The sequence below is a fragment of the Quercus lobata genome, chromosome 5 (genome assembly GCF_001633185.2).
Source record: "Quercus lobata isolate SW786 chromosome 5, ValleyOak3.0 Primary Assembly, whole genome shotgun sequence".
Lineage (NCBI taxonomy): Eukaryota > Viridiplantae > Streptophyta > Magnoliopsida > Fagales > Fagaceae > Quercus > Quercus lobata.
Genome location: NC_044908.1, coordinates 70,788,844 through 70,809,977, shown reverse-complemented (window position 1 = coordinate 70,809,977; position 21,134 = coordinate 70,788,844). Strand labels below are relative to the sequence as shown.

At 37.8% G+C, this 21,134-nt stretch overlaps 3 protein-coding genes across 3 annotated transcripts; 1 reads left to right on the top strand and 2 right to left on the bottom strand.

Moving 5' to 3' along the window:
• Nucleotides 1–222: 222 nt before the first annotated feature.
• LOC115991049 (putative ankyrin repeat protein RBE_0317) lies at nucleotides 223–627 on the bottom strand. Its single transcript, XM_031114801.1, has one exon. It carries the CDS (start codon nucleotides 625–627, stop codon nucleotides 223–225), a length of 405 nt encoding a protein of 134 aa, XP_030970661.1.
• Nucleotides 628–10,579: 9,952 nt separating this feature from the next.
• On the bottom strand, nucleotides 10,580–13,680 carry LOC115988759 (ankyrin repeat-containing protein NPR4-like). The gene is made up of 3 exons (XM_031112376.1): nucleotides 13,624–13,680; nucleotides 12,524–13,032; nucleotides 10,580–11,494 (listed from the first exon to the last, which is right to left on the bottom strand). Exons 2-3 carry the CDS (start codon nucleotides 13,022–13,024, stop codon nucleotides 10,586–10,588), a joined length of 1,410 nt encoding a protein of 469 aa, XP_030968236.1. The 5' UTR covers nucleotides 13,025–13,032; nucleotides 13,624–13,680; the 3' UTR covers nucleotides 10,580–10,585.
• A 2,003-nt stretch (nucleotides 13,681–15,683) lies between these two features.
• On the top strand, nucleotides 15,684–16,904 carry LOC115991048. Its single transcript, XM_031114800.1, has 2 exons — nucleotides 15,684–16,272; nucleotides 16,351–16,904. The coding sequence occupies exons 1-2, from the start codon at nucleotides 15,684–15,686 to the stop codon at nucleotides 16,902–16,904; spliced, it is 1,143 nt and encodes a 380-aa protein (XP_030970660.1).
• The last annotated feature ends 4,230 nt before the right edge of the window (nucleotides 16,905–21,134 follow it).

The following is a 21,134-nucleotide window of genomic DNA, read 5'->3' as shown; positions in this document are numbered from 1 at the left end:
AGCAGAAGGCATCTTCGCTAGCAGTTGAAAACATGCCGGGCCAAAGCGTAGAAGAGATTTATCCCAATATAGTAACCCCAAAGCTGTATCTGTAATTGAGAGAGAGTGATTTTAAGATTTAAACCCCAAAAAAAAAAAAAAAAAAAGAAGAGAGAGAGAGAGAGAGAGAGATTTTAATCAACATATATGAAATGAAAGAGAGACAAAAGTCTACCAATGTAGTTATTTGGAGTCATTTCGTGTGCAGTGATTTTCCTTAATCGGGTTGCTTTTCCCAGCATCCACAATCAAAAACTTAACCATTTCTGTTTTACCAAATGCAGCGGCTATAAACAAAGGAGTTTCACCACTATTGTTTTTTACGTCAAGTTGGCTTTCGCCAAAACATAATAAGTGTTCTGCCATTTTGACATTTCCAGCTGCTGCCGCTTCATGAAGTGCTGTGTTTCCAAGTTCATTCCTAATATCAGACAAAAATGGTGCAAGATCAAGTAAAAAACTAAACAATTCCTTGTTGCCGGTGTACACTGCAACATGAAGTGCAGTGTCCCCGGTGTCTGTCAGAGGATGACCCACGTTTTCATTCTCCATGTAGTATCTCTTCACGGCCTCCAAATCTTTTTCCATGATTGCTCGATAAGGTTTCATCAATATTTCAAAATTATCCTCCCTTACCATCTCTCTCTCCCTCGGGCTATGTAAGCAATCATGCTTTGTTCCATAGACACTACTCACAATTTAAAGAAACTTACTGGTATCTACCTTGCTTGCGCGAATAGCAAAGGTAAAAAAAAAAAGTTCTGGGCTGTAATTTTTTCCCCTTTCCGGCAATGCCCAACCTTTTTTCAATGGATATACTAACATTTGAAAAATGTTGTTTAAACTTTAAACTCTCTAACCAAACTGAACCTTAAACATTTGTATTGTTCAGGCCTTTTTTTTTTTTTTTTTTAGAGCAAGCATGTTATGCACTGTTCATTGGTCATGAACAGTGTATTTAGGTCAATGAACAGTAAAAAATAGTAAAAAAAATTATTTTTTTATTGTTTTCAGTTTTCAACAAAATAAGCTGTATCCAAACGCACACTAAGTATCTAAGATTATTTTTACTCAATAAAATGTTTCTAAAATTAGTTTTCTAAAAGGCATTGGTTTACCTTTCCCTATTTTATATTTTCTGTTACAAGTAATAACACACTTTGATAGTTTTTAGACCCCTTAAACAATTGATTTAACCTAGGTAATTAGCCAAGTTATTACTTAGTCCAATTATACAAGTCTAGGTTATCACAATAATAAAGATTAAATCATGCAAAGTAGCGGAAAATAAATAACACAAGATATGATCACCCAGGAAACTAAACCAGTAAAAACCTGGGGAGAATTTGACCTAGCTATCCTTAAGGTAAACTTGAATCCACTATCTTGAAAGAATCGAAGTTCATACAATAAGACTTACAAGCCTCTACGCTCGACTTTTTATTGCTACCAACCAGTAGAATTTACTGACACGACCACGTGCAAGCTCCGAATCCACGAACTCCTTCTTTCTTGGATTCACCACCAGATACAAGCAAACCTGCTTGTGTTTTCTTTAAACTTCAATGGCAGCAACTGAATTGATCATCAAGGCGTAGATAAATCTCCTCCATGAAAACTTTAAGTTTGTGTAAAGGAAAGTTCATCTAGATCTCACAAGAGATTTACACAAACCGCAATAATGAGCAACACTAAAACGTGGCTAGCGTTTGCCTTTTATACTTAGGACAAATAAGAAACCCTAAAAACGTTTTAAAACACTTAAGGCTGAGTCGGAAAATTCTGCAGAAAATCATTCTGCCTGAGTTTCAATCGATCGAGCCTGTCTTTCGATCGATCGAGCCAGGCCAAAAGACACAATACTTTCCTGCTTTAACTCGATTCCAACTTTACATAAATGCATAACTTTGAGCTAGTCTAAAACACTTCTAAACACATTGTTTTGATCATGGTTTGCCAACAATACAAATTAGAGTTTTAAATACATAAAATCCTAAGACTTTAGAACCTAACACACTTTTTTTTTTGTTTCTTAACTACATATGTCTCCAACATAGGGCACATGTAATGTAACATACTAACATATCTCTTACAATAAGTGAATCCCACTTGGTACAAGATAATTAATTATGTGTCAGACTGGATTGTTTTTTTACTCTCTTCCAACACTGGTTGTATTTGGAACTTAGTATGGTTTTATATACTTGTTCAAAGCTTTGAAGTTTGAATGCTGTAACATTTTTCACGCTTCATCAATTTCATACTCCCGTGCCTCTCTCCCTCTCTCAAGCCATGAGAGCAACCATGCTTTGTTTCAAAGATTGCTTAAAGGCACCCGTATCAACTTCGCTTGGTAGAGTAATAAAGGTAAGCATTATAACCATAAAGAAGAAAAGTGTTATGCTGCATTTTCTTTTCCTGTTTCAGCTTTAGCCAATCCTTTTTCAACTAATTAATTATTATGGCATTGGTTTTCCATGTTTCTCAATCTCATACTCCCGACAAAGCACTCTATAACACAGCAAATAAACATCATAATTATGTTTATGATACAGTATCAATGATACTTGATTACCTAAAGAGTTATATCATATAACTCCCACATCTCCTAGATCATAAGCTTGCAATTATATAAGTTTCTTGAATTTATGCCTCATAATATACATATCAATTTAAGTCATGTGAGTTTGGCATCAAGCCTAATAGTACACACCAATTTTGATTTTCAGAATTAAGAAATTTAAACCGAGGCTTCACCTTATGTTCTTTTTGTGCATGTGCTACACTTTCTCGAGCACAAAATCTTATGATATGCACTAAGGTGTTCATGATTGACTAGTGAACAGTGATGAGTTGATTATATATGCCTTTCTCTAAAAGTTCAAGTCCAACATTCAAAAACATGTGACTTCAAGATTAAGACAGTGCAATCAAAAACCATAAACATCTTTCCCACACAACATGCACTACAAAACTTCAACTAGTAAAGTGCAATAAGTAAGCTCATCAAAACTAAACAAGGTACAGAAGACATGTTATGTGAAAATAAATTGACCAACCTTGTTCTCAAAAACCAAGAAGAATAGTACAAAACAAAATTTGCTTCCTTTTTTTTTTTTTTTTTTTTTTTTTTTTTAAACACTTAGAATGAAATGCATGAATGTTATGCAATACAAATCCTAGAAAACAAAAAAAAGAAAAACAAAACCAAAGAACAATGGCCACAAAGGGTAGAACAATGAAGTACAAGAACCATGTCAGAAAGACTCAGTTAGTTCGAGTCTTTTGCATCCAAAACCTTTTAGATGCACCATGAGCATTGGAGTTCTTATTCACATGAGAATGATTACCAACTCCAGGATTAGAATAAAGGTTTAAACCCTTTACCAATTCACCAATAAGTACCATAGGATCTTGTGCTTGAGGCACATATACTTTTGGTTTGTTTGCTCTCTTTGCAGCTTGCAGCTTGCAGCTTGTAACAGTTTGGACGAATGTGTCCAGACTTTCCACAAAAGTGACAAACCCATGCAGGCTTATCATGTGTCTTGTCCTTAGATAGAGTAAGTTTCTTAGACTTAGACTCTTTCAGATCAACCCTAATCTTCCTAGATGATGGACCTTCTATGGGTTTAACAACCTCACTCATAGGGGGTTTGACAGTTTCACTCACTATCTCACTTACAGAAGGTTCAGAAAAAGAAGATGAAGGAACAAATTTTGTGGAATGGGGAGCAGACATAGAGATGCTTTCAACATAACCTAATCCAGTTTTGTCAGAAGAAAACTTTTGAACACTCAGCATTTGATCAAGTTTAGAACTAGCAGATCTAGCAACAGATAAATCAAGTTCCAAAGATTTAACTTTATCAAGCAAAAGCATATTCTCAGTTTTCACATTGTTCAAAAGTTCATTAGTATCAAACAGTTTAACAAGCAAACTCTTCTTTCCAAGCTCAAGAGATTCAATTTTCTTCAGGCCAAGTTCAACATTCATAGCATCCTTTGCAACAACTTTGCAAAGTTTATTATAGGCCTCTTGAAGATCTGCATCTTCAAAGAGTTCCCTATCAGAAGAGTTTTCTTCAACAGATATGCTCTCATCGACTACAGCAGTAGCGATGAAAGCAATGAAGTTTCCATCCTCATCACAATCAGACTCATTATCAGAAACTTCACCATCACTAAGGGTTACAGCCATAGCCTTACCCTTTGACTTCAAATAGGTAGGACATTCAGATTTCATGTGTCCATACGCTTGACATCCAAAACACTGAGAACCCAAAGAATTATTGGAAGATTGACCTACTTTTTCTCTAGGTTTATCATTATTATTAACCTTAGTGGGATCATACTTCCTAAAGTTTCTAGGTTCAGCAGTGTTTGTGCCTCTTGCCTTTCTATTACTATTCCTGAGAAAGTTTCTAAAGTTCTTGGCAAGGTAGACAATCTCCGTAGTAGAGAGCTCATCATCAAATCCACCACCTTCAACATCATCAACTGACTTAAGAGCCATTGATTTGGATTTGGTAGTTTTGGGTAGATCCAACTCATAAGATTGAAGAGATCCTACAAGTTCATCAACAGGGATGGAGTCCACATCTTTACTTTCAGTAATGGCAGCCACCTTAGGTCTAAAGTCTTTAGTTAAAGATCTAAGAATCTTCCTAACAATTTTAGGTTGATCATAAATTTCATCCAAGTTAAAAGCAGAATTAACAATATCATTCAATTTAGCATAGAATTCATCAAAAGATTCATCATCATACATCCTAATGCTTTCAAATTTAGAAGTCAATTGCTGCAATTTATTAATCTTGACAGCCTTTGTGCCTTCATGCACAGTCTGGAGGATATTCCAAGCAGTATGAGCAACCTCAACATTAGAGATTCTCTTAAATTTCTCCATAGAAACAGCGTTAAAGATCGCATTCATAGCCTTGCTATTAAACACAACTGCTTCTTTTTGAGAAGTTTCCCACTCACTAACAGGAGTAGTGGGCTTCTCCCATCCGTATTCAACGGAATTCCACACTCTCTCATCAATGAATTTCAGGAATGCTTTCATCCTTACTTTCCAATAAGTATAATTATTCCCATCAAAGTGAGGAGGAATAACTAGAGAGTGTCTGTGTTCCATGACAACAGGGGTCAAGGATCAGCTCAGTGATCAAAGGATCAACAACAAAAGAGCTACCCGCTCTGATACCACTTGATAGTTTTTAGACCCCTTAAACAATTGATTTAACCTAGGTAATTAGCCAAGTTGTTACTTAGTCTAATTAAACAAGTCTAAGTTATCACAATAATAAAGATCAAAGCATGCAAAGCAGCGGAAAATAAATAACACAAAATATGATCACCCGGGAAACCAAACCGGTAAAAACCTAGGGAGGATTTGACCTAACTATCCTCAAGGTAAACTTGAATCCACTATCTTGAAAGAATCGAAATTCATACAATAAGACTTACAAGCCCCCACGCTCGACTTCTTATTGCTACCAACCAGTAGAACTTACTGACACGACCACGTGCAAGTTCCGAATCCACAGACTCCTTCTTTCTTGGATTCACCACCAGATACAAGCACACCTACTTGTGTTTTCTTTAAGCTTCAATGGCAGCAACTGAATTGATCATCAAGGCGTAGATAAATCTTCTCCTTGAAAACCCTAAGTTTGTGTAAAGGAAAGCTCCTCTAGATCTCACAAAAGATTTACATAAACCGCAATAATGAGCAACACTAAAACGTGGTTAGGATTTGCCTTTTATACTTAGGACAAATAAGAAACCCTAAAAACATTTTAAAACACTTAGGGCTGAGTTGGAAAAGTCTACAGAAAATCATTCTGCCCGAGTTTCGATCTATCGAGCTTGTCTTTCGATCGATTGAGCCAGGCCGAAAGACACAATGCTTTCCTGCTGTAACTCGATTCTAACGTTACATAAATGCATAACTTTGAGCTAGTCTAAAACACTTCTAAACACATTGTTTTGATCATGGTTTGCCAACAATACAAATTAGAGTTCTAAATACATAAAATCCTAAGACTTTAGAACCTAACACACTTTTTTTTTTTGTTTCTTAACTACATATGTCTCCAACATAGGGCACATGTAATGTAACATACTAACATATCTCTTACAATAAGTGAATCCCACTTGGTACAAGATAATTAATTATGTGTCAGACTGGATTGTTTTTTTACTCTCTTCCAACACTGGTTGTATTTGGAACTTAGTATGGTTTTATATACTTGTTCAAAGCTTTGAAGTTTGAATGCTGTAACATTTTTCACGCTTCATCAATTTCATACTCCCGTGCCTCTCTCCCTCTCTCAAGCCATGAGAGCAACCATGCTTTGTTTCAAAGATTGCTTAAAGGCACCCGTATCAACTTCGCTTGGTAGAGTAATAAAGGTAAGCATTATAACCATAAAGAAGAAAAGTGTTATGCTGCATTTTCTTTTCCTGTTTCAGCTTTAGCCAATCCTTTTTCAACTAATTAATTATTATGGCATTGGTTTTCCATGTTTCTCAATCTCATACTCCCGACAAAGCACTCTATAACACAGCAAATAAACATCATAATTATGTTTATGATACAGTATCAATGATACTTGATTACCTATAGTGTTTACTGACTACCTCCACAATCCAAGATAAAAGTTCCACCCAATCATAGTTATTATTTAAGGTGGAAATTTGATATCTCTAATTCTAAACTAATCTATATATATATATATATATATATATATATATATAAAAGTTGAAGTATAGTATTTATTGTTCCTACACTGTTGTTGAGCCACATCAACAACCACATCATCTATCCATTTTCAACATTCTCTCTCTTATTTTAATCTTTTTTTTTCTTATTAATTTCTAAACTTATCATTATACTTTTTCTAACTGCTTCCCTCTCTTTTACATGTTCATCTCCCCAGTACTATCTATCTTAATATCACTTTTTCTTTATCTATTTATCTTCCTTTATTTTTGGCTTTTTTTATTCTCCTCCTCTAACTATAAATTTACAATTCTCTTTCCCATTCTACATAGTTTTCCCCCACACAACAAGTTATTTCTCTCTCCCAATTTTTTTTTCTCATTTTTGGTGGATTCTATTTTTCTTGCATCAATCTCTACTTTAGGTTGTTGAAATTTTGTATTATTTGGAACTCTACTTTGAGTTGATGTGATTAAGTTTTTTGTTTTTAAGTTTTTTTTATCTTTTTTAGTCTATTTGATTTCTTAGATGTTATCATATTGCATTATAAAGATAGTATATAAGAATATAATATTATTTTATTACATAACATGACTTAGATATTTTGGTGTTTATTACTATATTTTTTTATTTCTACTTTTTTTCTTCTTATATTATTATTTTCAATAAATTTCTTATTACTCTCTCTCTCTCTCTCTCTCTCTCTCTCTCTCTCTCTCTCTCCTTTTAATTCTTTATTGCAACTCTACTTTATATTGATGAACCGCTGTGATTTTTAAAACTCTATTTTGGGTTCATATGTTTTGGTATTGTATTATTTTAGTTTCTCATCACAAGCAGTCTCTTTCTCTCTACAATAAAATTAAACAATAAAGTATACATATTTGGAATAAATTTGATATGAGTTTCGATTATTATGATAAGCTTTTTAATAAAATGAATAAGTTGAATAATTTATTTAAATAAAAATTATACATACATACATACATACATATCTATATATAAAATTATACATACATACATACCATATATAATATGAAAGCGAAAAATTTGACTTTTTGTTGACTACTCTTTATTGCATCACGTGGTTATATAAATTGATACCACGTATACATTTAAAAATACCAAACAGTTGTGCCTTTTCATTTTTCAATAAGCACATTTTCGGTCTATATGCATTTTCTCATTCAATTGGCACATTTTCGGTCAATAGGCACCTTTTTCATTCAATAGGCATATTTTCAGTCAATAGACATCTTTTAGTATATCCAATATGAAAGGTTATAACATTTCAATATGCACATTTTGGTATATCTGATTTGAAGAGTTATGACCTTTCAATAGGCACCTTTTGGTATATATATTACAACATATCTTATGTATACTTATATATATATATATATATATATATAACACAAATTAAACTAGAGACACAATCTTCTGTCTCTTATTCCTTCCCACAAAAAACTAATAAATAAAACAACAATTGTTTTCTTCTGTCTAACTAATAAAATTTTGTGCTATTTCTTTCAATATCATTTTTTTTTTTAATTTCATGCATTTTTTCTTACTACTCCAACTAAAAAATAACGGCCTTTTTTTCCTTGAAAGTCTGAAACTCATCTAGTAACTATTCTCGTGCATCACACGAGTTAGCGACTAGTGTGTGTGTGTGTACACACACACACACACATATGTACACACACACACACACATATATAGTGGGATGGATAATTAAGTATAGTAAGACAGATATTGGGCCCATTTAACATTGGTCCAAAGAATGGAAACAAACCCAGTGTTGACTGGCACATTTTGACAATAAGTCGTCCCACGAATATCAAGCCTCGAACTATTGATCAAGCATAATGCTCTCCTAAGCCCAAACACTAAGGTCACATCCGTAGCCTGTCTAAGCTACCAAGGTAGAATCCCAGAGAAGGCAAATTTCTCCAAGGAAGTTTTCTTCCTAATGATTCCACTGTAACCTCCACATTAATAAAGGTCACCTGCCTAGCACCGCCACATTTAATGCAGAAGGACAAGCTTGAACAGCAAAAAAAAGCCCTAGAAATCTCCATTCGTAATGAAAAACAAGGAACAAAGAGCCCGTTAAGACAGGAAGTTATCCAAGTAGACGCCTGAACAGTAAGAAGAAACTTTAGAAGTCTCCATTCATGGTGAATAACAATAGAAATTTACCTTGTAAATCTTAGAGATCCATTACGCTATGTTTGGATTGGGGGAAGGTGAGAGAAAAGAAAAGAGAATGAGGGAAGGGAAGCCATTTTTCTTGTTTGGTTAGATGAGAGAAGATAAAATTGGGTTGATTTGGAGTGATTAAATTTTCATAGGGCCCACCATTTTGCTATCATCCGAAATTGAGTGGAAAGAGAGAGAAAGAAAGAGGAATTTTGGAATTATTAGAACTTTTTATTAGTAAATTACCAATATGACCTTCTATTCTTTTTTTAAATCATATATTTAAGGGTATAAAAGTAAAAAACAATTATTTTCCTTTCCATTTTCTTTGAAACCAAAACAAATGAAAGATTTTGTTTCCTTTCTTTTCCCTCTTACATCCAAACACACACAGAAGAGGATGTTTTCTTTTTCCTTTCCTTTTTCTTTCCTTTCCCTTGGTATTCTCTTTTCTCTTCCTTTTCCCTAGGTGCAACCAAACATAGCCTCAAGATGTAAATGTTTTTCTACATCTCATGGGCTTTTGTCATTTTTATTCATATTGATCGCAAAGTAGACAATTTGTGTATACTCATTAAAGTTTATAAAGATGATAATTTCTAATCATACAGAAAATATCTTTTTAAGTACTGTCACTCCCTAACATTAATATCCTCAATGTAGTTATTTTCATTTAACATTTTGTGACTAATTAGTATCTGTTTGGGAACAGCTTATTTAACTAAAACTGAAAACTTTTTGCTAAAAGTACTATAGATAAAACTAAAAAGTAGTTGAAATAGTATATTGAGACCCATAAATAATACCAAAAAGTGTAAGGGGACCCATAAATAGTAACAAAAATAAGCTGAATAGTAAAAAAAATTGGTTTTTTAAACCAATGCCAAACACACACTAAATCATGTATTGACAAACAATTTGAAACTTAACAACAACAATAAAAGGCTTATTCCCAAATAAAATAAAATAACTCCAAAAGAAATTTTCTTTTATTAAAAACTTACTTTTTGAACTCATCAACCAAAACTTACCAATTAAGAGGGAGAAAAACTAAAAAGAACTAGTATTGTTATTGGTTACAAGGTGGATAGTTTGTTATTATTAACAACTATTTTTTGAAACCCAACAATTAGTTTTTCTATTCATTTTTTGCAGGGACAGCTCTTATTTTTGGAGAGGCCAACTATTAATTTTAAGGTCTATTATTTAAAAAGAATTGTAAAATATAAATACAATAGGAAGTTTTTTTTAAAATTTTGGGATGGCCATTACTACAAGAAAAATGCTCCATTGCAAAAATATTTATGTTGCAATAAAGTCTGTAGCAATAAATTATCAGAACAAAAATTTTGTTGCAATAGCATTTCATTGCAATAAATAAGTTATCGTAACAAACAATTTCGATACAATAAGATATGATATAAGTTATTGCAACAAAAAATATTGTTGCAATAAATTATATTTATGATAATTTTTAATATTAACATGTTTAACGATGTAAACAATAATAATATATTGTTGCCCCAAAAGCAAGGAAATTATCGTTTTTAATGTTAACCTGTTTAATGAAATTAGATTGTTTATAAACTTATATAAGTGTAGCTCCGCCCCTATTCAGAGGGTCTTGTAAATAGAGCCCGTAGTAGTGTTCTTAAATCGACTTGGGAGGAAACAGCTAGGAAGAACGCTCCTAATCACTTTCCAAGAGAACCTCACTGTACTCATAAACGCAACATACAAAGGGAACTGCAACAATGCGAAAACAGAGACTGGAAGAAATGCTGCAGTATAAATAAGCGTTGTAGTCCACCGTTTCTTCAAATGAATGATGAGTATAATTGTTGCCGCAAAAGCAAGCATGGTCACTGCCACTGAGAAGAAGAGGAAGGTGAAGCCGAGTGTAAGTTTTTGAGGAAGAGAGTGACGAAAATCTTGGAGCTCAAATGGTGAAGTGAGGATAGAAAGGAACATGACTACAGAAGTCAAAGAGCTTGCGAGGGAGAGAACATCCATGACAGTGAAAACCAAGAAGAAAGGATCGTGTAGTAGAATGGGAACCCCAGTGTCCTGATTGGAACCTCCAGGGACAGTGTAAGCAGCTGCAAAGGCAACAGTGGCAATGAGAACAGCAACAGCAGAGCAAGCCTCAGAGGTTCGTTTTAGCCATTCTTGTGCCTCCTTTAGAAGTGCTGCATGGCTTTGTTCGAATAACTCTTGAGCGGTTTGAGCAGTTTGAGAGGCTTCAGTGATTTGAGAGGTCCGTTTCAGTAATTCTTGTACTTCCTTCAAAATTCTTGCATGCATTTCTTGAAATTGTTTATCTTGAGCAGTTTGAGGGATTAGAGGCGATAATTCAGAGATTTCATGGATTGGAGGAATATTTTGAGAGGCTTCAGTGGGTTGAGTGACATGATGGATTTCAGCAGCTTGAGCTTCTAGATCAAATTGATGGGTTTGAGCGGTCTTTTGCTTAATCTGGCAACGGTGCATCTCGTAATGGGAGGGTATTATCTTCTGAACACGCTGCAAAAAATAAATAAATAAATAAAGATATGTATAAGATTGATACACATAAATCAAACAATGTATGAGATTATTTATTCCTTCAATCTCTCAAAGGGAAGCACCTTTATTATTGAGCTACAAAACTATTAGCGCATAGCACCAATTACTTTCATTATCACGGAAGTTTTGTAAGCTTTTAATATATATTAAGTTTGCAAGAATGACATGCATTGGTCAAGGTGAATACACTAGATCATACCTAACAAAAAATTATTAAGTACCTAGTCTAGCAAAGTGGTATTCCTTCCTCCTACATAAATAATAAATTCTAACATAAATTTAAATAGTAAAACTCGCTATTATGTGATAGGAAAGAGTGCCACATTATTATGGTCTCAAAAAAACTGAACTAAGAAATGTATCATACCTAAAATGGTGGAGTTCTAGTAGGTGCTACAAAACATTCTAGGTTTAATTAAGTTTGTATTTTAAATTTAAATTGAGGATTCTATTACAAGTAGCACTTGGAAAATGTAATTTGGCTCATAAACTTTCAATTTGCACAAATAAGCTCCGAGACATGAATCTATAACAATTTAGACCTTGTGTTAATATTTATTAATAATTAGTATAATGGATTTAACTATGTGATATGTATGGGAAAAGAGCAGTAATAACATTTTAAAATTAGTGATGATGGGACAAAGTCTTTGTACACATTGCTTGACATTATAATTCTGAACTTGAAGAAATAAACCGAATTTGATGATCGATCTAGTATTCTTGGAAGTCTTTCGCACATTTATAATCAAATCAAATATGGGAATAGTTACATTGATACCAAGTATCAAAATACCAAGTACCATGGACCATATTAGATTCACCGAACCAAATGTTAGAAAATAAAATGACGGCATTGTAGAATAAATTAGATCACCATGATATTGTTTAGCAAAAAAAAAAAAAAAGATCACCATGATATTAATTTTGAAATAATGAAAATTATATATGGGTAAGTACCATAAACAAGAAGGGCATACGGCATACCTCAAACCATAGGAGCTCTTCTTGTAATTGGAGAACAGGACCTGGCACGGTACCACCGGTGTAATACTCCATGACTCCAACATGGTGCAAGATGGTGTACCCATCCTCATCAATCCGTCGAACTAACCTGGCCATTGGTATTTCCATCTTCCTTACAATGCGAAAGATTTCCAATTGACGATGGCTAATGGCTACATGCAGTATGTTCCAGCTCTTATCAGGAGTTACGTGATCAACCGCCTGGGGATACACTCTAAGTATCTCCTTAACAATTTCTACTATTCCTGTGCTTGTTGCTATAAGCAACGGGGTAAGAGTAGTCCCTTCGAGATTTTCAGATTTTTCCGGCTTTGGGGGTGCTATGTCACCCATTGGATTGGTCTTCCCAGTGTCTTCTTTTTGACTACTTAGTTTCCAAGAATGATCTTCTGCTATTAGCAACTTGGCGAGTTTGAAAGCTGATTCATGCTTTCTCTTTTCTTTATAAATTCCTTCCATCATTGGCCAAACTGTGAAAGTCCATGATGTGAGTCAGATACTCATTTAAAGAGAGTATAAGGATTTGATCTGATTTGATTTGAATGGGAGAGATTCCATTTCAATGGGGAGATTTATTTTTTCATGAAAGTTAAAAGATTAATAAAATATCCGGTCATTTAAAATTAATTATTTTTTTATACCAAATAAAATATCCGAAGTTCAAATTTTGCCTACATAAAAAATTAAATGATCATGAAACGAACTCTTAAAATTATATCATATTTGTATTTAATAAATAAATAAATTGTCATATTTTATGGAGTGGAATTAAATTTTATAGATGTAACAGATTTTTTTTTTTTTCTTTGAGAACCATGATTTAACAGAACCTACCCCTCTAAATTCATCATGACAAAGTAAATCTCACCACAAAATAGGCTCTATATTTTAAATTCATGGAAAAGTAAATCTTATCATAAAAAATTAAAAAAAAAAACTCTCTTAAATTAATTATTAATATTATTATTTTGACAATTATTCTCTTCATTTTAAAGCAAATGGAGATGATCTTTTCCCCAAATATGAGAGAGAGAGAGAGAGAGAGAGAGAGAGAATTGTACCTTGACAAAAAAATTTCCAAATTGATATGTTTATCTTTCTTATCACTGCCAAATAAACCCCTTATCAAACTTTAGTTAGATGAATATATATGTACACACACTAGAAAATGTATGATAGTGGAAATTTTAAATCCTGACAACAATAAAATGAATCAACTACTTTTATTTTGTTTAGAACAATGAATGTGTGCCTTCCCCCACCCCGACCCCTACCCCCACCCCACATAAATAGTGAGTTTTACCATAAATTTAATTAGTATGACTCACTATTATGTGAAAGAGAAGCATATATTTACTTTGCTCTTGAAATACTAAATAATTACACTAAGAGGGTTAGATTCTAGTGTCTTTCCAATTATTAATTAGGGATGGTAATTTTGCTTCTCCCCCCTCCAACTCGCCTTGACCTACCCCATCCCATGTGAATTTGGAGCAGGGTAGGGATAAATTTAGGCTACCGTGCCCCGCATATATTTACAAAAATAACTATGTATTATTAATATTTCACAAAATACCATAGGGTTTGTTTTATTATGAAGTATTTAAATGCTTGGATATAAAAAAATTTTATTTTTATTGTGTTTTTTTCTTATTAAATATTTTAGATTATATTATTGAGTCTTTAATAAAAACTAGTTTGATTTGACATGATCAATTTAATTTTAATTTCAAGTATGATTTATATTATTGCAACAAGTTTGTTGTTGTTTTTGTTGTAACGAGTTTTCTAAAATTTAAAATAAATAAAAATAAAAAACAATTGTAACAAGTTTAGGGTGGGACAGGACTAATTAACAAGGGGTGAGGTTTAGGGGCAGGGCAGCTACCTTGCGGAACGAGGATGAAATTTAAAAGGGTGGGGAGGATTGGAAGGCCAGCTATTTCCTTATTGTTTAAACCCATATATATATATATATATATATATATAAAGGGGCAACATTTAGTATGATGGACTTTCACCACATTGGGCCTGACAGATCCAAGCCCATGGGCCGGCAACAGTTGAGCCCAGGGCCTAGAGTGATTCCAGATTCTTGTTGCGCACTTAGAGTCTCCAAGGAAATCAGAAACCTAGCGTAAAGAGCATTCTGGAAGATACGCGCGTTAATGGAAAATCCACTCTACAAGGAAATGTCTTGTCCATCACGTTTGGGATTACTCAAGAGGATTCCTATAAGGAAAAGACTTCTACATCAAGGAGGAGAGGTCAACCTACTACTATAAAAGCCCCAATACTCTCACAAATCAAGGTACGCATGATTTACCCTCTCTAGCACTCAAGAGTTGAGAACAATTCTAACTTGACCGTCGGAGGGTATTTGGCCGACATCACACCGATGCCCTCGGCGAGATCACTTCTTTCTTCTTGCAAGTTGTTAGTTTGAGCGAGCGTGGATCGTGTAACTCACTGGTGATTTTACGGCATCATCAGTTGGCGTCGTCTGTGGGAAACGCAAAGAGTTTTAGCCAGACTATCGCCTCTCGGACATAAGAGTCGCATGGTACTCACTCGCTCGATGGCTACCACCAACAACGTTCAAGAAGACGAACCGCCAAGATCTACTGCATTAGAGAGACAGGTCCAGACTCTCATGACAGCAGTAGAACGACTCACAAAGCAGAACTAGAATCTGGAGAAGCAGCTACGCCAAAGGGATGCAGGACCTAACCCTCAGGAGGAAAACCAAGAAGGTAATAGTGCCGAACGGAGGGACCAGGAGAGGCCAAAGGGTAGCAACGCCCCAAGCCGACCAGAGCGGCAAAACATAAGCCTTCCATCTCTTATAGATTTTGCCCCTCTGCCTATTATCGCAGAGATGCAGGCGATGAAGGAGCAGATGGAGGTCATGATGAATGCCCTCAAGGGACGAGTATCCACTGATCTCGACGACCTAGTGAATAGAACCGACTCACCATTCACCACGTCCGTCAACTCATTCCCCCTGCCATCGAAGTTTCGGATGCCCTAGATCGAAAGCTACGACGGGGTCAAGGACCCCCTCGATCATCTAGAGACTTTCAAAACCTTGATGCACCTTCAAGGGGTACTAGACGAGATCATGTGTAAGGAATTCCCGACCACACTGAAGGGCCCTGCAAGGGTTTGGTTCAGTAGGTTGACACCAAGCTCCATCAATACTTTCAAGGAGTTGAGCGCCCAGTTCACCTTGCACTTCATAGGCGGACATCGGTACAAAAGGTCCACCGCGTGCTTAATGAGCATCAAGCAGCGAGAAGACGAGACGTTGCGGGCCTACATAACTCGTTTCAATAAAGAAGCCCTTTCAATTGACGAAATTGACGATAAGATACTCGTAGCTACATTTACTAGCGGGCTACGGAAGGATAAGTTCTTGTTTTCTTTATACAAGAATGACCCAAAGACCATGACGAACGTGCTCTACAAAGCTACCAAATACATGAATGCAGAAGATGCATTGCTAGCCCGCGAGGAAAAGCCTAAAAAGAGGGAGAGGCAGGAGGACACGCGACAAGATAGGGGGCGAAAGGTTGCTAGAACCGGGGATCAACGAGATGAAAAGCGCCCTAGACCCCCCACTAGAAGGTTCACTAATTTCACCCCATTAACCGCCCCAATCGATCAAGTATTAATGCAAATCAAATATGAAGAAGCATTGACGTTCCCTGGTAAATTAAAGGGAGATCCCAACAAAAGGCCAAGGGACAAGTATTGTCGCTTTCACTGAGACCACGGGCACGACACAGCCAACTGCTACAACCTGAAACAGCAGATTGAGGCCCTTATCAGGCAAGGGAAGCTACAGAGGTTCGTCAATAGGGAAAGAACCGATATGCCAGAGGAACAGGCTCCACGACGGGAGAATGAGCGCCCTAGACCACCTATAAGGGACATAAGAATGATTGTAGGGGGCACAGCCGCAACCGGATCTTCCAAGAAAGCCCGCAAAACCTACCTCAGGATGATCCATAGTGTCCAACTCACAGTATTCGTACCAAAGATGCCGCAAATCGATAACCCTGTCATTGGATTTTCAGAGGATGACACCCGAAGACTTCACCATCCTCATGACGATGCACTTGTGGTCAGCTTGCAAATAGGGGATTATAACATGCATCGGGTCCTCATTGACAACGGCAGCTCAGCAGACATCCTGTACTATCCAGGATTCCAGCAAATGAGAATTGACAAGGAACGGTTGACCCCAACGAATGCCCCACTCATGGGATTTGGGAGAACGAAGGTGTTCCCTTTGGGCGCAATAACACTAGCTGTGACGGCGGGTGACTATCCTCAGTAGATCACAAAGGAAGTAACGTTTCTCGTAGTCGACTGCTCATCCGCCTACAATGCCATCCTCGGACGACCCACTCTCAACTCCTAGAAGGCGGTAACTTCAACTTACCACCTGATGATCAAATTCCCGACGGAATATGGGGTGGGAGAACTGCAAGGAAATCAAATAGCAGCGCGGGAATCCTATATTGCCATGTTAGAAATGGAGGATCAGCAACAAACAATGTGTATTGGAAAGCAACGAGCATTAGCAGAGCCAGTTGAAGAGTTAGAAGAAGTAAGACTTAACGACACACGGCCTGAACGGACGACTAAAATTGGCACGCTAGCCAGTTGGCCAGTGCACCAAACAATCACGACTTTCCTCAGAAATAACCAAGACGTCTTCGCCTGGAGTCATGAAGACATGCCAGGAATTGACCCCTCAGTCATGGTCCACAAGTTAAATGTGTCGCCCTCATTCCCTCCAATCCGGCAAAAGAAACAAGTCTTCGCCTAGGAGCGGGACAAGACCATAGCCGAGGAGGTTCGAAAGTTACTGGAAGCAGGTTTCATCCAAGAAGTATACTACCCCGACTGGTTGGCAAACGTCGTTATGGTTAAAAAGGCCAATGGAAGCTAGAGGATGTGCGAGGATTGCACAAACCTCAACAAGGCTTGCCCCAAAGACAGCTACCCGCTCCCACGGATAGATACCCTGGTGGATTCAACTGCAAGACACCAGCTCCTAAGTTTTATGGACGCTTTCTCCGGCTACAACCAGATCAGGATGGACGAATCTGATCAAGAGAAGACCTCCTTCATCACAAGCCAGGGATTATTTTGCTACAAGGTGATGCCTTTCGGACTCAAAAATGTTAGGGCAACATACCAAAAGCTAATGAACAAGATGTTTGCACATCAGATCGGTAGCAACGTACAAGTTTATGTTGACAACATGTTGGTAAAAAGCCTGCACGAAGTTGATCACCTAGACGACCTAAGGGAAACATTCGATACGCTCTGATTGTTCAACATGAAGCTGAATCCAAACAAGTGCGCATTCGGAGTGACAACTAGAAAATTCTTGGGTTTCATGGTGTCCCAAAGAGGAATAGAGGTCAACCGGAGAAGGTGCGGGCCATAATGGAGTTGGAACCACCAAGGACGGTTAAAGAGGTCCAAAGTTTAAACGGAAAGATCGCAGCTCTAAACAGGCTCGTCTTAAGGGCGACGGACCGGTGTTTACCATTCTTCCGCACTCTAAGGAAATCATTTGAGTGGACGGATGAATGCCGAACGGCATTTAACGACTTAAAGGCGTATCTCTCGTCTCCACCGCTGTTCAGTCCGTCCACGCCAGGCGAAGAACTCTACCTATATTTAGCCATTTCACAAGCCACAGTAAGCGCAGCTTTGGTGAGAGAGGAGGACGGATCCTAGAACCCCGTCTACTTTACCAGCCGAGCACTCCGAGGAGCAGAAGAGAGGTACCCTCAGATGGAGAAGTTGGCTTTCGTGTTGGTAATCACCGTGCGAAGACTTAAGTCATACTTCCAAGCGCATACAATCGTTGTCTTAAGGGACAAGCCATTGAGAAAAGCCATGAGTAGCCCAGAAGCAGCAGGAAGAATGCTTTATGGGCAATAAAGCTGAGCGAATTTGACATCCAATACCACCCTCGGACGGCCATAAAAGGGCCGGCAGTAGCCGATTTCATCGCCGAGTTCACTCTCGGGGAAGGCCAGGTGGAGGAAGAGAAAGAACAATGGAGTATCTATACAGATGAATCCTCAAATAGACGAGCCGGAGGAGCCGGGGTAGTGATCCAAACTTCGCAGGGGGACAAGATACAATGTATGATCCAACTGGATTTCCCCACAACCAACAACGAGGCAGAGTATGAAGCCTTGATGGCAGGGCTAGACCTTGCAAAGGCCGCGGGAGCAGAAAACATAGTTGTCCACTGCGATTCACAAGTGGTGACGAGTCAGATCAATGGCGACTACGAGTGCAAGAACGATAGAATGAAGAGGTATTTAGAAGAAGTGAAACACCGAATCAGCGACCGCAAAGTCGAATTCATTCAGATCCTAAGGGAAGAGAATGAATGGGCCAACCACCTAGCAAAAGCTGCGTCAGCCGAATTCATGCTGGTTCCCAAACAGGTATTATCATTCGTTCAAATCTCCTCACTTATCGATGACGGAACAAATATGCAGGTGGTAAACTCTGAATACAACTAGACCATGTCATTAGTCTCTTACCTAAAGACTGGGGTGTTACCAGACAAGAAGGGAGTCGCAAGAAAGTTGAAGGTCCAGGCATCACAGTTCGTGCTGATAAAGGACGCCTTATATAAAAGAGGTTTCTCTCGACCGTACCTGAGGTGTTTGTGCCAAAAGGAAGCAGATTACGTGATGAAAGAAGTACACGAGGGTATCTGCGGAAACCACTCGGGCGCACGATCACTTGTACATAATCACTAAGTGGGTCGAGGCGAAAGCCTTAGCCACCATCACGGAGAAAAACATCTGAAGTTTTTTCTGGAGAAATATCATATGCAGGTACGAGATACCCAGAGTACTGGTCTCTGAAAACGGTAAGCAATTCGACAACAGCGCGTTTAGAGACTTCTGCTCGGAGCTAGGGATCAAGAATCACTACTCGTCACCCGCACACCCACAGGCGAACGGGCAAGTTGAAGTCACGAACCAATCCTTGCTCAAGATAATCAAGACCCGTCTTGAGGGGGCAAAGGGTATCTGGCCGGACGAACTACCAAGCGTCTTATGGGTATACCGAACCACAGTGAGAACACCCACTGGAGAAACACCATTTCGACTTGCATATGGAACCGAAGCTGTCATTCTCGCAGAAGTGGGGCTCACGAGCTACCGGGTGGAGAGCTACGACAAAGATAAGAACAAAGAGGCTATACGCCTCCAGCTCGACCTTTTGGACGAAGTCAGGGCGGCAGCAGAGCAAAGGTTGGCGCGTTATCAGAATCTCATGGCAAAACACTACAACAACAAAGTGAGGCATAGGGACTTCCAGGTCGGGGATCTTGTACTACGGAGAGTAATGGGTGCCGCTAGAGATCCTTCACAAGGAAAACTTAGCCCTAACTGGGGAGGATCCTACAGGATCGCATCATGGCAAAGGAAGGGGACCTACCACCTCGAGACAATGGACGGACAAAAGCTGCAGCACCCTTGGAACACAGAGCATCTACGGAAATACTACCAGTAGAGAGAATAGCAATACTCACCGTTCTCTAAAGTAACTGAAAGTCGACGGTTGTATAGTCGACGGGTATGGATGTACAACGGATTGCTCTGACAAGGTTGACGGTGGCGCTCTGACAATGTGTTTTGGCTGTAAAATGTAGAAATGAGGATGGAGAAGTGTTATATATATACCTAAAGTGCACGGAAGATGAAGCGACGCTTCGATCCCATAGAAAATCCAATCGAAAAGCGACACGTGGCATGCTCATAAATGCTTGACAACCAGTCATCAAATAGTCGCAATCCGTCTCCTCTTGGAGAACCGTCAACTTTAGTGATCTTAAGCCGCCGTCCTAAATTTTCTTTGACCGTCAACCCCAAATAAAATCAAACCGTCACCCTAAGGGTCCGTCCATATAAGTCATGACAGACCCATAAGGTGAAGGGGGCAGCCGAAGGGGCAAATTTTAGTATGATGGACTTTCACCACATTGAGCCTGACAGATCCAAGCCCATGGGCCAGCAACAGTTGAGCCCAGGGCCTAGAGTGATTCCAGATTCTTGTTGCGCACGTAGAGTCTCCAAGGAAATCAGAAACCTAGCGCAAAGATCATTCCGGAAGATACGTGCGTTAATGGAAAATCCACTCTACAAGGAAATGTCTTGTCCATCACGTTTGGGATTACTCAAGAGGATTCCTATAAGAAAAAGATTTCTACATCAAGGAGGAGAGGTCAACCTACTACTATAAAAGCCCCAATACCCTCACAAATCAAGGTACGCATGATTTACCCTCTCTAACACTCTAGAGTTGAGAACAATTCTAACTTGACCGTCGGAGGGTATTTGGCCGACACCACACCGATGCCCTCAGCGAGATCACTTCTTTCTTCTTGCAGATTGTTAGTTTGAGCGAGCGTGGATTGTGTAGCTCACTGGTGATTTTACGGCATCATCAATATATATATATATATATATATATTCCGAGAATTTTGGTTTCTGCTGCACCCTTAAAAAGTTTTCAA

What these genes read in the sequence shown, in the direction of transcription:
- LOC115991049 (XM_031114801.1), bottom strand. Translation starts at nt 627, where the DNA reads ATGGAAAAAGATTTGGAGGCCGTGAAGAGATACTACATGGAGAATGAA.
- LOC115991048 (XM_031114800.1), top strand. Translation starts at nt 15,684, where the DNA reads ATGTGTAAGGAATTCCCGACCACACTGAAGGGCCCTGCAAGGGTTTGG. An exon ending in AGAAGCATTGACGTTCCCTG is followed by an intron (nt 16,273 to 16,350) that starts GTAAATTAAAGG and finishes GGCACGACACAG; the next exon opens with CCAACTGCTACAACCTGAAA.
- LOC115988759 (XM_031112376.1), bottom strand. Translation starts at nt 13,024, where the DNA reads ATGATGGAAGGAATTTATAAAGAAAAGAGAAAGCATGAATCAGCTTTC. An exon ending in AAGAGCTCCTATGGTTTGAG is followed by an intron (nt 11,495 to 12,523) that starts GTATGCCGTATG and finishes TATTTTTTGCAG; the next exon opens with CGTGTTCAGAAGATAATACC.